Source organism: Sebastes fasciatus, chromosome 16 (assembly GCF_043250625.1).
Source record: "Sebastes fasciatus isolate fSebFas1 chromosome 16, fSebFas1.pri, whole genome shotgun sequence".
Lineage (NCBI taxonomy): Eukaryota > Metazoa > Chordata > Actinopteri > Perciformes > Sebastidae > Sebastes > Sebastes fasciatus.
This window is the reverse complement of record NC_133810.1, coordinates 26,970,727-26,983,958: the sequence shown is the minus strand read 5'-3', so window position 1 is coordinate 26,983,958 and position 13,232 is coordinate 26,970,727. Positions and strand designations below refer to the sequence as shown.

At 40.2% G+C, this 13,232-nt stretch overlaps 1 protein-coding gene across 4 annotated transcripts in view; it reads left to right on the top strand.

Moving 5' to 3' along the window:
- Positions 1-13,232, top strand: part of LOC141752229 (vacuole membrane protein 1-like) — a 65,708-nt gene that overhangs the window by 41,327 nt on the left and 11,149 nt on the right. For all 4 annotated transcript variants that reach the window (XM_074609967.1, XM_074609966.1, XM_074609969.1 and 1 more), the window contains one exon: positions 2,616-2,677. In XM_074609967.1, coding sequence (XP_074466068.1) covers positions 2,616-2,677 — 62 coding nt within the window. The remainder of the gene's footprint in view (positions 1-2,615; positions 2,678-13,232) is intronic.

Sequence of the window (13,232 nt, the reverse complement as noted above, 5' to 3'; positions counted from 1 at the left end):
AAGAAGCATTAGAAGAAAGCACACTGCAGAGCAGGTGACGTTCTCCCTCATGGGCCAAGAGGGAACAAAAGGGGATTTTGAAGCTTGTGATGTGTGTGCGTGTGTGTATTTGTGTGTGGGCGTAAAACTCTCAATGCTTCAAAGCGTGTTTTTTGATCCGGGTTTGTACCTGTGCTTCAGGTGTGTTCTCACTGGTCTCCAAGGAGAGGCTGTTTTATTCTGCGCTGCTTCCGCCTTTTTATGCTCATTAAGCTTCACTGTCTGAATGTCCACCGCTGAATGGTTACAACGTCAGCGCCTTTGTGACTTTGAGGATCATGGGTGATATCATGGAAACACACGTGGGGCCCTTGAGATGGGTGATTTTGCTGAGGACAGAAGAGTGTGAGGTGTGGCAGAGGACATGGACTGTCATGTAGCTGAAGTGAAATGAGAGATATGTTTTTGTCAAACCCTTTGATTGTTTTAACACGACATTTAACGCAGGATGCACTCGCCTCCATGTTATTGTCTAGTCACTCAGTGCACCTCATGGTTTTTGATAATGAGTGTTCCTTTTCTGTAAACGTTTGAGAACTGATGTAATGCTTCCCTCTTGTTTCTGTGTGTGTGATAAAATGCTCATGACCGGGATGTGCGTAGCTTTTATTAGCATTATCATTTCACTGAAATCAGCGAGTCAAGACCATGTCACCGTTGGTTTCCGAGCAGACACATTAAGGCATCTTAGTCAGCTTTCCTGTGTCGGCCATCTTGCTGTCCCGTCTTTCTTGCTTTGTGTGGGATGATAGATCACTTGTCAGTGCCTGATGAAGAGATGTGGGTGCATTACTCCGAAACTCCTTCCTGAAGTTGGGGTTAAAAAGTTGCCATGACGCAACTCTACCGTCTCATGTTTATTTTCTGTGAGGCACAGAAAATTGCACAATGGCAAATGTCAGTCTTTTTTTATTGTTGCAGATGTCAATTATGAGTTTTGTTATTTTTGTGACATTGCCGACATTTAGACTGCGAGTCTCTCTGGATAACCTTCAGTGAGGTCCTGAGGCACACACAAATTAAAAGACAACCAAAGGGGCCAAACATGTATGACCTGGATGGCATGTTACATAACCTGACAGAGTCCACTGTGACAAAGCACTAATCAAAGAGCGCTGTCACTTGGAATTAAAATGATCATTGTTATCTCCAGTGTGACCATGCAAATGTGACGTTCTGGGTGTTGTACCGACATGGCTGTCACATTTATTTTTCTTCACTTATAGTGTCATTTATCTTACTCTGTATTTCCTATTGTTTTTCCGATCTACACTTTAATTGTTGTTTAATTGTCTTAGAAGTTATTGGTAGTCCTCATTTGCACATTGGTCAACTTTTGTTGTTTTTAAATGTGCTTTATAAATAAATTTGGATTGGATTGGATTTGGATTAAGCAGTTGCTAAAATCCTCCCAGTTAGGCCAGTTTGTAGCATTTGTACTTTAAAACCTCTAATCAATATACTCAACACAATACTCAGTCGAGGCTCATAATTGAGACAGTGTTTCATTTCATTTGCTGTTACAAGAGCATCTTGAAAAATATTCTACTCATCACGAGGCTCAAATCAATTTCAAATGTCTAAACTACATAACATGAGACCTTTGACTACTTGTTGGCCTGAATTAGATAAGACATTTTTGACAGAAGAATATATATAATATAATGTGGAGTTAACTGAAGCTACATTTTTATATTGAGTGAAATATTCAAATCCAACATGACATTTTTATGACTCCATCATTACATAAAATGGAAAATTCTAGATGTCTCATCTCATGTATCATTTTATACACTTTTCCCTGTAATTCGGCAGTATATATTTAGTATCTTTTGGAGACCTTGGGATCTGGACTAGAATTTAAAATAAGGTTCTGCGGGTTTGAACAATCCTTTTCTGCACAACACGAGTTTGTAATGACGGACCCGCCAAAAGCTCTGTTGGGTTAAGCCTTTCTAATGGCATGTTGAAGGCAGCCGAGATGTTGCTGGATCAAACCACATTTTTAGCGGTCAAAACGCATGTTTGTTCATAAGAATACAGTGACCTACAACAACTCAGAGGGCAAGTAAAGGGCCTTGAAAAAATCAGGTCAATTATCGGGTGCATGTTCTACCCCCCTGCAGGAAGACACAGGGCTGATATGAGCCGGAATGGCTGCCAGTTGCCCGTCTGTCCCTTCTGGCGCGATGACTAAGCAGGAATCAGACTAGTCAGGAGCCGGCCTCCAGACCCCCTCTGAAGCTATGACACATCTCTTTTGATTCCTGTATCCATCCATCCTTTATACACACGCACACACTTGTAATCACAGCCAGTGTGATATGCTGACCTAGTGTTCTGTTGTTGGTCGTGTGTCATAGAGCTTAGGCCTTCTATTTCTTGCCCTCCATGACAAAAGGGCGTCTTCATGACTGCTTTTAGACCAAACCGCCTTGGTGGTGCAAGGCTTGTGTGTGAGTGTGAGTTAAGGAATTACTTGATCAAACTATGATGCGGCCTTGTTCTGCACCCCAGCAGTGACCTCATGGTTCAGTAACTGACTCGCTCTTTCTGTGCTTTTCTTTGTCATACAGAAACTGTTCGTGATCGTCACCTTCAGCAGGCACATAGTGGAGCAGATGGTCTCCCTCATCGGGTGAGTAAGCCTCAACGTGTGTGCGTCTGTGTGTGTGTACTTGTGTGTGTTTGTTTGCTCACCAAAAGTACCCTGTGGGGTGTGCAGCTATCACACATGAAAGAGTTAATGCAGAACTTGACGGTTGAGGGACCTTTTTTAGGTGGTCATGTGGCATTCAAGTAATTTATGTCCCTTTGTGTGAAATCGGCCTCCTCCTCCTCCTCCTCTTTGTGACTCTGATGAAGGTCACGCAGAGTCAGAGCAGAGGTGGCTTTGAATTAAACATGGTGATTTTTGGAAGGTGCTTCATCCTGCTTGAAATACTTTGTGCAGACTTTGAAACAGAGGTTTTTGTCACATTTTGTTCCCCTCTTGGCCTCCTCACAATGCTGTAATATAGTCTACGTGGTGATTAATGGCTTGGATTTTTCCACCGGATCACTATGGGCACGAACATGTTCTAGTTGCTTCACAGGACGGGATGAACTCTTGTCTATCATGGAAACCTCCTCTCTGTTTTATCTGTCGTGACGCACTGTTGTCGTCCTTTTAACCAATCGGTTGTTACCTACCTGTTCTCATGGGGAGCACAAACCAAAAAGAAGGCCTCTTCTGAGTTTCCAAAGATGGATCACCATCATCCAAACTTTTATATTTTTCGATAAAATAAGGCCCTTCAATGTGTCAGACCTATTGGGCAAGATGTGCTAATGTTTATTAGCCTGGAACCTCATGGGAGGAAAGAAACAAATCAAGTTTGAGTTACGAGTTTTAGAAGCCGCATCAGTGTAGTCACCGGCATTATTTGGTAGGATTAAGAGACTGGTTTTATAATGAAGCCGTCAGAAACAGGCTGGTTTTGAAGATGTAAAACCAGTAAAACATTTTTACAAAAAAATATAAAAATCACACCTACACTCACACACATACAGCCTCTGGGCTTCTTGAAAATAAGGGTTAGATGTAAGTTGAAGGAGCCTTGGTGTAGGGTGTGGGTGCTGATGGGTGCCATGATCAGTGTCCTTGTAAAGATGCCAGGGGTTGCAGCTGGAAACTGCCCTCGACACACCTGCTGGTGGGAGTGCCATTTATTACACACACACACACACACACACAGGCATACACATTCATACACTCATGCACTCTTGATCTCTCTCACACACACACACACACACACACACACTTTCTGAAATCAGGCGATGAGATTGCATCAGCTCTCGGCCTTGCCATGCTGTCTTTTTGCACATTTGCTTTGTTTCTAAAATGAATTTTGGAAGACGTTGGCTATTTAAGAATGCTCTTTTCTCCACGTGTATTTTTATAGACAGTACTTGTATTGATTCTTGTTTTAATGCCACAACTTTAAATATGTTCCGATTGAGGTTTAATCAGTGAGATAGCACAAGCTTTACAGGAAAAGTTTTTAGTAGGGCTGCCCCCGCTTAGTCGATTAGTCAACTAATCAGTCATTTTGGTCTCAGTTGACTAAGATTTCTTCAGTCGATTAGTCATTTTTAATGCTTTTTTAATGACTTATTTCCAAGAAACTTATGAGCAGATGGTAAACACGAGATTTTAAGTGGTTCTTTTGTGTGATTCTTTGTGGAGAAACTCAGTTTTACAGATCGATCAAATCAACTAATCAATTAGACGATAAAATGTAAGTCGGCTAATAATTTTTTGGGTTGACGACAGCCTTAATTTTTAGCTTGTGTATATATATATATACAGTATATCTGCCCTGGCAGTCACTATTCATTGAGATTGTATCAGCTCTCGGCCTTGCCATGCTGTCGTTTTGCACATTTGCTTTGTTTCTAAAATGAATTTTGGAAGACTTTGGTCAGAGACGGCTAATTAAGAAGCTGTTGTTGCTCTTTTCTCCACGTGTATTTTTATAGACAGTACTTGTATTGATTCTTGTTTTAATGCCACAACTTAAAATATGTTCCGATTGAGGTCTAATCAGTGAGATGGCACAAGCTTTACAGGAAAAGTTTTTAGTAGGGCTGCCCCCTCTTAGTCGATTAGTCGACTTATCAGTCGTTTTGGTCTTAGTCGACTAAGATTTCTTTAGTCGATTAGTAATTTTTAATGCTTTTTCAACGACTTATTTCCAAGAAACTTATGAGCAGATGGTAAACACGAGAATTTAAGTGGTGATTTTGTGTGATTCTTTGTGGAGAAACTCAGTTTTACAGATTGATTAAATCAACTAATCAATTGGTCGATAAAATGTAAGTCGGCTAATCATTTTTTGGGTTGACGACAGCCCTAGTTTTTAGATTGTGTCTGTTGAGATTGTATCAGTTCTCGGCCTTGCCATGTTGTCTTTTTGCACATTTGCTTTGTTTCTAAAATTAATTTTGGATGACTTTGGTCAGAGACGGCTACTTAAGAAGCTGTTGTTGTTGCTCTTTTCTCCATGTGTATTTTTATAGACAGTACTTGATTCTTGTTTTAATGCCACAACTTAAAATATGTTCAGATTGAGGTCTAATCAATGAGATAGCACAAGCTTTACAAGACAAGTTTTTAGTAGGGCTGCCCCCTCTTAGTCGATTAGTCAACTAATCAGTTGTTTTGGTCTTAGTCAACTAAGATTTATTTCATCAATAACTCATTTTTTATGCTTTTTCATGCTTAATGACTTATTTCTAAGAAACTTGGGAGCATATCTCTGGTAAACACAAGATTTAAAGTGGTGCTTTTGTGTGATTCTTTGTGGAGAAACTCAGTTTTACAGATCGATTAAATCAATTAGTCAACAAAATGTACGTTGAGTAAGAATTTTTTGGGTCGGGGACAGCCCTAGTTTTTAGATACTCAGTATATATACTGGTGTGTGTATGTTGGGTTGTGAAAGTCCTGTCTGTTCTGGCAGTCACTGTTCATTGAGCTGCAGACTCAAAGCGACAGTTCATTGGTTATTGACAGGTTTCAGTCTTACTCACTGCCCGCTTCTTCTCTAAAGGAAGTTTCCCTCATTACAACTTGTCAACCGTCAGCTTCCTTCCTCGCTGAGGCCTTTCCACCTTCACCTCTCTCATTCTCTGTGCTGCTCTCACTCTCACTCACACATCGCCTTATGAATGGGTGACAGCCTTTCAATTTTAACCCTTTAGGCGCAGACAGACCACAGTGTCCGCGTTAACTACGCAGGTGCAGGTGAAAATAAATTTACACCTTTACACCCGATTAAATGCAGGCACCTGCAATTGCCCCCCACCCACTGTGCACAGTTGCATATGCATGCACACACACAAACCCTTTGTGCGTGCATACACACACACAAACATTTGTCCTCTGGATGCCCTATTTCTTGTTGTGTTAAACAGATTCCTAAAATTAAGATATAGAGCCATGCCTGCATGAAATGTTGGATGATTGTTTTTGAAAATTCTTACACCAATTACTAATTTGCTGTGTGGTCTGATAGCTTTATAACATTTTAGGTATTTTTAATCATCCAATGTGAAATGTTATAAGAATATGCCATGTGGAGCAGCTGCAGTTGCTATCTTGTTCAGCTGTTTTTTGCTCGATGCTTAAAGAGGACACACACAAAATATGTCTTTATTGTGAAATTTTTATATTTAGGCTCAGTTTGTTTTTGTTTGCTTGGCTCTGGATTTAGTCTCCATAAACTGAGGGGAATAGTATTTGTCTTTGTGGGTGACTAAAGTGACCATTGGACTTTGGCCGTGGTGATTTCCTTCTCACATGACATAATACAATACTATACAATTCAAACAATTTGCTGCTCTTCGCCATTCAGGTGAGCTAGTTGATACACACATATGACACAGAAGTTAGTGTCTGTAACTTCTCGGAGTTATAGAACATGTTTTGACTGAAAACTAGATCAATTTCAAATGCTCACACACTGAAAATTTCCAAAACACTGAACCGTTATTTTGACTGTTGTTTTCTTATTTTTTATGAAGTTATTTATCTTTATTTATTTAATTTAAATTAATAATCATTTCATTGAAATCATTCATCAGGTCCCTGACAAAATACACAGTAACATATTTCACTATGAGTCCATCAGAACATGCTGTTTGTTTCAAACCGGAGTCATTTTACTTGGTGAATTCCCTGAATTGCTTTTTGTGGTGTGACCTTTAATTTTTGGAAAAGACTTTGAGTCTTAATAGTAGTGAAAACGGATAGTTTTGGTGATAAGAACAAAAAGATGTGTGTGTCTTTGCTTTATCTAAGCATTGTATATTTCTATATTTCCTAGTTTTAAATGATGGAAAGCTGATTTAAAAAACATTTGCTGCTGGCTAGATGCTGCAGTGTGATTGCAGTACAGCATTATAGTGTGGTTAATGATTTATTCCGTAAATATTCCTTTACTCACGATGATGGATATTTTCTTAAACACTCAACAGGGAGCGTCCACAAACTCTTCTTATGTTTCATTAAGAAAATATTGTGTATTGCAACACCGTCACCTAAAAAATGGATGTGTGGCAATTAGAGTTGTGTATCATGATGTAGTCATATTATGTCTTACTCAATTCATTTTATAAATGATCTTATTTCCAAATGCGGGCCTTTGTTAGGGATAGTTCTAAAGGTTTTCACTCATTCATCTTAAATCAGGAAAGTACTTTTTCTATGAATGACAAATGGAAAGTGTGTAACCAAAATTCTGCCTCACCAGAGAGCTTTGGATCTGAGGCTTAAACGTCATGAGGCTCTAAAACTGTCAACAGCCATTTTCATCACCTCTGTTAACAAAAAATGACCAGAGGTTTTTGTTTTTTTACTAGCTGGAAATAAGATGTAGAGAATATGCAAAGGACCTTTTTTAGAACAAGTTGAACATAAGTGACTTAATATTTCCATTATACATTTATGACTGTCTGATGTTCCTTTTGAGAGCGAGACCAAAAAAAAAAAAAGGTTTGATGGAAAAATAAGTTCTGTCCTTTGACAGTTGTTCAATCTTGTTCTTCCCTTTTCAACTGTTTTTCTAATTAGTGTGTATTTGGGACAAAAAAAAAGATTGCGTGTCAGACATTTCAAACTTGATCTATTACTTCTTCCTGTGTATTGTGGAAACAGATTCTCTCTGGCTGATGAGTTTCACTCTTGTTTTCCTGCCGTGCAAAGCATTTAAGGTTAAATCTACAACCTTCTGTCAGCAGCAGTAGGATAATAATAAAGATAATTTTGCTTTGAACTGCCACAAAGTCACAATAAAACCCTCCTCGGAAGCCTTTTGGGCTGATAACAAGGACTGATAACCAGGTCGGTTGGAGCTGTGTCTGATCAGACTTGTTAAGTTTCTTGTGTCCTGTGACTAATGTACAGATGTCTCCTCTTCAAGGCAGGCCGTGAGTGTACAGTCATTGTTTAAGTCCGGAGAAATTCTGCAAACTTACATTAAGCAATGCTTTGATCAAGATCTGAAGCAGTTGAACGTCAAGAGGTTTCATGGTGTTTTTTACTTAAGTGTGCATTTTGCAGTTTTTTTGCCTTTAGTCATAAAAACAATGCCCAAGTTTCCCATCCTTTTTTAACAAGTCTTTGTAGATTTGATTAAAAAAACAAATAGGCCGTATACATTTTTGAAAATGAATTAGCTTCTTTTTTTTTTACAACAAAACTTTAAAATTAAATTCTATCACCCAGATTTGTCATTATACCCTAACTCTATGGGCCTCTCACTGAACACTTCACACCCTGAGAAACAGAGTGTTTATATCACAACAACATGCTCATTTTCTACACTTGAATTCCCTTGAATTTAATGTTCAAGTGAGGTCAATAAACCTGGATGGACTTCAGAGAATGAACCAACCCCTGCTGCTGTGCTCCATATAACTTCAGGGCCACAGATTCATCTTTTTCTGTGCCCAATCCCCCCTGTCCTCCTTTCTCTTATCTCGGCTGGGGCTTCGTCAGCCAGTGAGGTGGTGATATACAGCAGGAAAAAGCACAAAATCAACCGTTGCATGCAGTAATGGAACAAGGAGCTTTCCTGTGTTTGACATGCTGTCTGGGCCTCCAGTCCCTCCTCGTTTAATCTGTTGTGAGTCGCTTTGTTTAGGCTGAATTGCTAACTCTAATTCATGCCTGCTTTTTCTGCAGCCGTTTGTGATGATATGTGAACAGGAAAAAATAAAAGTCTTCTCTAATTATGAGAACGGCTGTAGTGATGAGGCCCATTGGGTGGCTTTGGTGCTCGTGATTCACCGTCTGCAGGAGTCCGGTGTGTTTACACCTTGTCAGTGGTGACTGTGGTGGGACTGGGTTTAGTTTCTCTAGAGGTCTGGGAGAGGGCAAAGTGTGAGGTAGGTTATGGTGCTGATTATGTTTGTGAGAATGTGGAAAAGAGAGGAACAAGAGAGACACCATTACAGTTTCATCTCATCGTATCTGATCTTCTGGCTTTGCGCTTAAAATGAGTGTTCTCAATAATCCATCATTCTGATTGAGTCAGCCACTCTCTGTGTCTTGTACTGAGCCTGACAAATCCTTCAGACTCGTGTGTCAAGGGAGGCCTATCACTGTCGGGACCTCAGGGAGAAAGCCATTGAGATGCAGAGAGGGAAGAGTTGAGAGCTGAAAAGGTTATCCAGTAGAAACCGGCGCACGTCTCCATGAGAATGCACCCATTTCCATGCGAGTCCATCTCTAAGGCGGGAGTCCATTACCAGCACAATGGGCCCGCAGATGGCTGTTCCTGCCACACAAGGCTGTCGGCGTTAGAGGATCACAGCAGGCAGCCCTGCTCAGAGGGAGGCCAGGGGAGAGTCACAGGTCAGGGCAGGGCGGCCGGGGGTCGTATGAGTCACTCACTGAATCATACTGCAACTTCAAATGAATTTTCATTATATTATAATGAGAGTAAAGATAGTCTCCAGTTGTTTTAACTGTGATGTTGCACCTTAAAGGTTAAGGTAAGCATAATCAATGGTTGAATTATTTCTCAGACTTTCAAATTGCATTTACACTGTTTGGTCTAGTTTCTTCCTGTGTTTTGGTTCTGTGTATTGGAGGGATTTTGTACCAAATAGGCTAACTTTAGAAGATACCCACTTGATTTGTGTAACTCAGACTGTTGCACGATTAATCGCATGATTGTCCATAGTTAATGGCCAATTAATCACAAATTAATCTCACATTTTTTATCTGTTTAAAATGTAACTTAAAGGGAGATTTGTCAAATATTTAATACTCTTATCAACATGGGAGTGGGCAAATATGCTTGCTTTAGTCAAATATATGTATATATTTATTATTGGAAATCAATTAATAACACTAAACAATGACAAATATTGTCCAGAAACCCTCACACGTACTGTATTTAGCATAAAAAAGTGCTTAAATTATAACATGGCAAACTCAAGCCCAACAGGCAACAACAGCTGTCAACACGCTCCACACTTACACTAAATTTTGGTGAGGAAAAACTGTCATGGCCATTTCCAAAGGGGTTTCTTGACATCTGACCTCAAGATATTTGAATGAAAATGGGTTCTATGGGTACCCACGAGTCTCCCCTTTACAGACATGCCCGCTTTAAGATAATCACATGCAGTTTGGGGCAAGTCAGTCAAATCAGAACACTGACACACTGACAGCTGTTGTTGCCTGTTGGGCTTGAGGTTGCTATGTTATATATTATTTATGCTAAATGCAGTACCTGTGAGGGTTTCTGGACAATATTTGTCATTGTTTTGTGTTGTTAATTGATTTACAATAATAAATATATACATACATTTGCATGAAGCAAGCATATTTGCCCACTCAATGTTGATAAGAGTATAAAACACTTGACAAATCTCCCTTTAAATTACATTTTGAACAGATAAAAAATGTTTGATTAATTTCCGATTAATCGTGATTAACTATGGACAATCATGCGAGTAATCACGATTAAATATTTTAATTGATTGACAGTCCTAATAATATACACACACACCCACACACCCACACACACACAAACAGACAGTATTATTACTTTTAGTAACAAAATATCCAAAGACCCGTGATAAATACACATATTTAGAACAACCAAAATAAACATGTAGCAGTACAACATGATCATCACAGTGACCCAGGAACGCTATGAGCAAAAAAGTGGTCCCATGTCCTCTTAAAGTTTCTCATCTTCATTATTCACTTTGGCTAACATGTGTTCATATGATGTTGTTTCTAACATAGATTCCATCCATTTTTTTAATATCTGGAGAGGATGTACCTTTCCATAATCTGAGGATCATTCAGGCAGCCGTGGCAACCCCTACTTTTATCACGGCAAAGTCACATTTCGATATATTGGGCAATTCTGTTTGGTCCCCCAGTAGGCATAGTCTTGGCGATACAGGTACCGTCGAACCTATACACTTCCCTATGTATTTTAATATTTTTTTTCCAAAATAGGTAAACAAGTTTACACTCCCAAATTGCATGTAAAAATTTTCCTGTGTCTGTCTGACATTTCCAACATAAAGTATTGGTCAGCAAGCCCATCCTGTGGAGTTTAGAGGGAGTAACATAAAACCTGTGTATTAACTGAGTAAATCTCTGGACGTTAACTACGTTAACAACTCGAGTAAAGTTGGGTTACTGGAGAAGTGAAATTGCTGAGAACCATGCAAGCTATTCTGGGTTTTTCTCAGTATTGCAGTCATTTGCGTGCGTGTAAAAGTACTGGAGTTAGCAGAGAAAAGTCAGTTACTGCTTGTTTCCACTGAATTTCACCCATCGTGAAAACACACCCCTAGCTCATATAGAAACTAGGTTAGTGTGGTTTCATACTGAATGATGGGTTGTCTGGGTTGAAGGTAACTATGATCCTGTAAGAGTTGAAAGTCACCAAGCAGAGAGGGATTTTTTTATGTTCTCTATGTCACCACACAAGTCTATGTGAAGCAAAATGCACCAATTTGGGGCAAAGAAACTCCTTACTCAATCAATAGTTTTGTATAATAAATGTACAGGACAAATATGAAGTGAACTATGCTGTTAAGTTATGTTACATGTGGTGATGTGTTGCACCTCGGCAGACTGAAGCTGTTGCCTATCTTTTTGTAGATGAATAGTGAAGTGATGGAAAATCCAAAATGTCAATGTACTCCTTTAACCATTTACACCTCCGTCACATCACTAATCCTATAAATAGCCCTCTTTGAGCCATATGAGCAACGTCTTCCCGTTAACCCAATCTGCCAGAAGGGAGTACTTTTGATCCTATTAGTCACCGGGTGCTCTGGTCACCTGAGAAGCACCCTGACAAAGATGGCATTGATCAGTCCTTCCACGGCCTGCCCTTCTCTCCTCAAACACAGTCGGACGCCTCACTTAGGATGACGGGATCAGAAGCAAACGGGGCAAGACAGTGGGAGTGAGGGATGGAGCGGCAGGTCGTGGCCGACTCTCTTTTTATACGGCGTCGTTAAGTTTAATGCGAGGCCCGGCGGGGCGTCCGTTTTCTCATCTCCCCCCACTTCCATTCTGATTACCTTGGCCCACAAAGCTCTGACAGAAATACAGAGGCAGTAACAGTCAGAGAGAGGTTTGACTCTGAGCCAAAAGCTCTTACCACAGCCATTTAGAATAATATTCAATCGTTCAAGGAGACTCATGGTTTAGATCGTGTACTGTAGGCCTCTTTCTGCAGGTAATCGCACAATGAGGGACTCAGAATGGGTACACAAAGATCTGAATGTAATTGTAGCTTTGATGAGTAAGTGTATGTGTGAGAGAGAGAAAGACACAAAGAGAGGGAGAGGTCAGATATGTGTTCCAGGTCTGGTGTCATATTATGTGCCTCTCGGGCACAGTGTGTGTCCCAGGACTTCCTGCTTTATTCATCCCTGATTCATTTGTTTGGGTCCCTAGTCTCACACTACACATGCCGCTCGCTCATCAAATCATTGCCACACATGCTCAGGCCAAGGCTATGAAATTACTGATGTATTTATTCATCAGGATGGCAACTGGCTTGTATGTTGTTTTAGGAAACAGCACGCCATTGATTCATTTTTAGAGCAGCTCATTTATCAGGGGGAACACAACCTGACCTTGAGCTCTTAATCAGCATCATCCACTGAAGTGTATTGTTTCGTGAATCCCACGGACGTCGTAATGTGCGCTGTAATTTCACCAGTTGTCATGAGTATGTGTGTGTTTGTCTGTGTTGTGTGAGAGGAGTCATCCCAGACAGGACCTGACTCAGAGGCCAGCCGGGCAGCCGCCCCGGACCCCACTCCCACCTTTACCCTCCCCACCCTGCCTCCACCACACCTCAGTCAAAACAGACATGTTGTCTCCCATCAGCCCGACTCACGACAGCGACGAGTATTTGAGAGGGAGGAAAGATAGTAAGCTTGTGATAATTCTTCCCATAAATATGCTCGGTATTGTCCAGTTGTGGATCAGCCTGAAAACCAGTCCGACCATAAATCTTAATTATGAGGAGGTTGTGTTTTATTTGTTTTATCCCAGACACATAAATCATTTGCTTATTATTTTATTTTGTGTCTAACTTCAAAGATTCCCCACTGTGAACACGATTTATTACTTTGACTAAATCTGAGGACTAGAC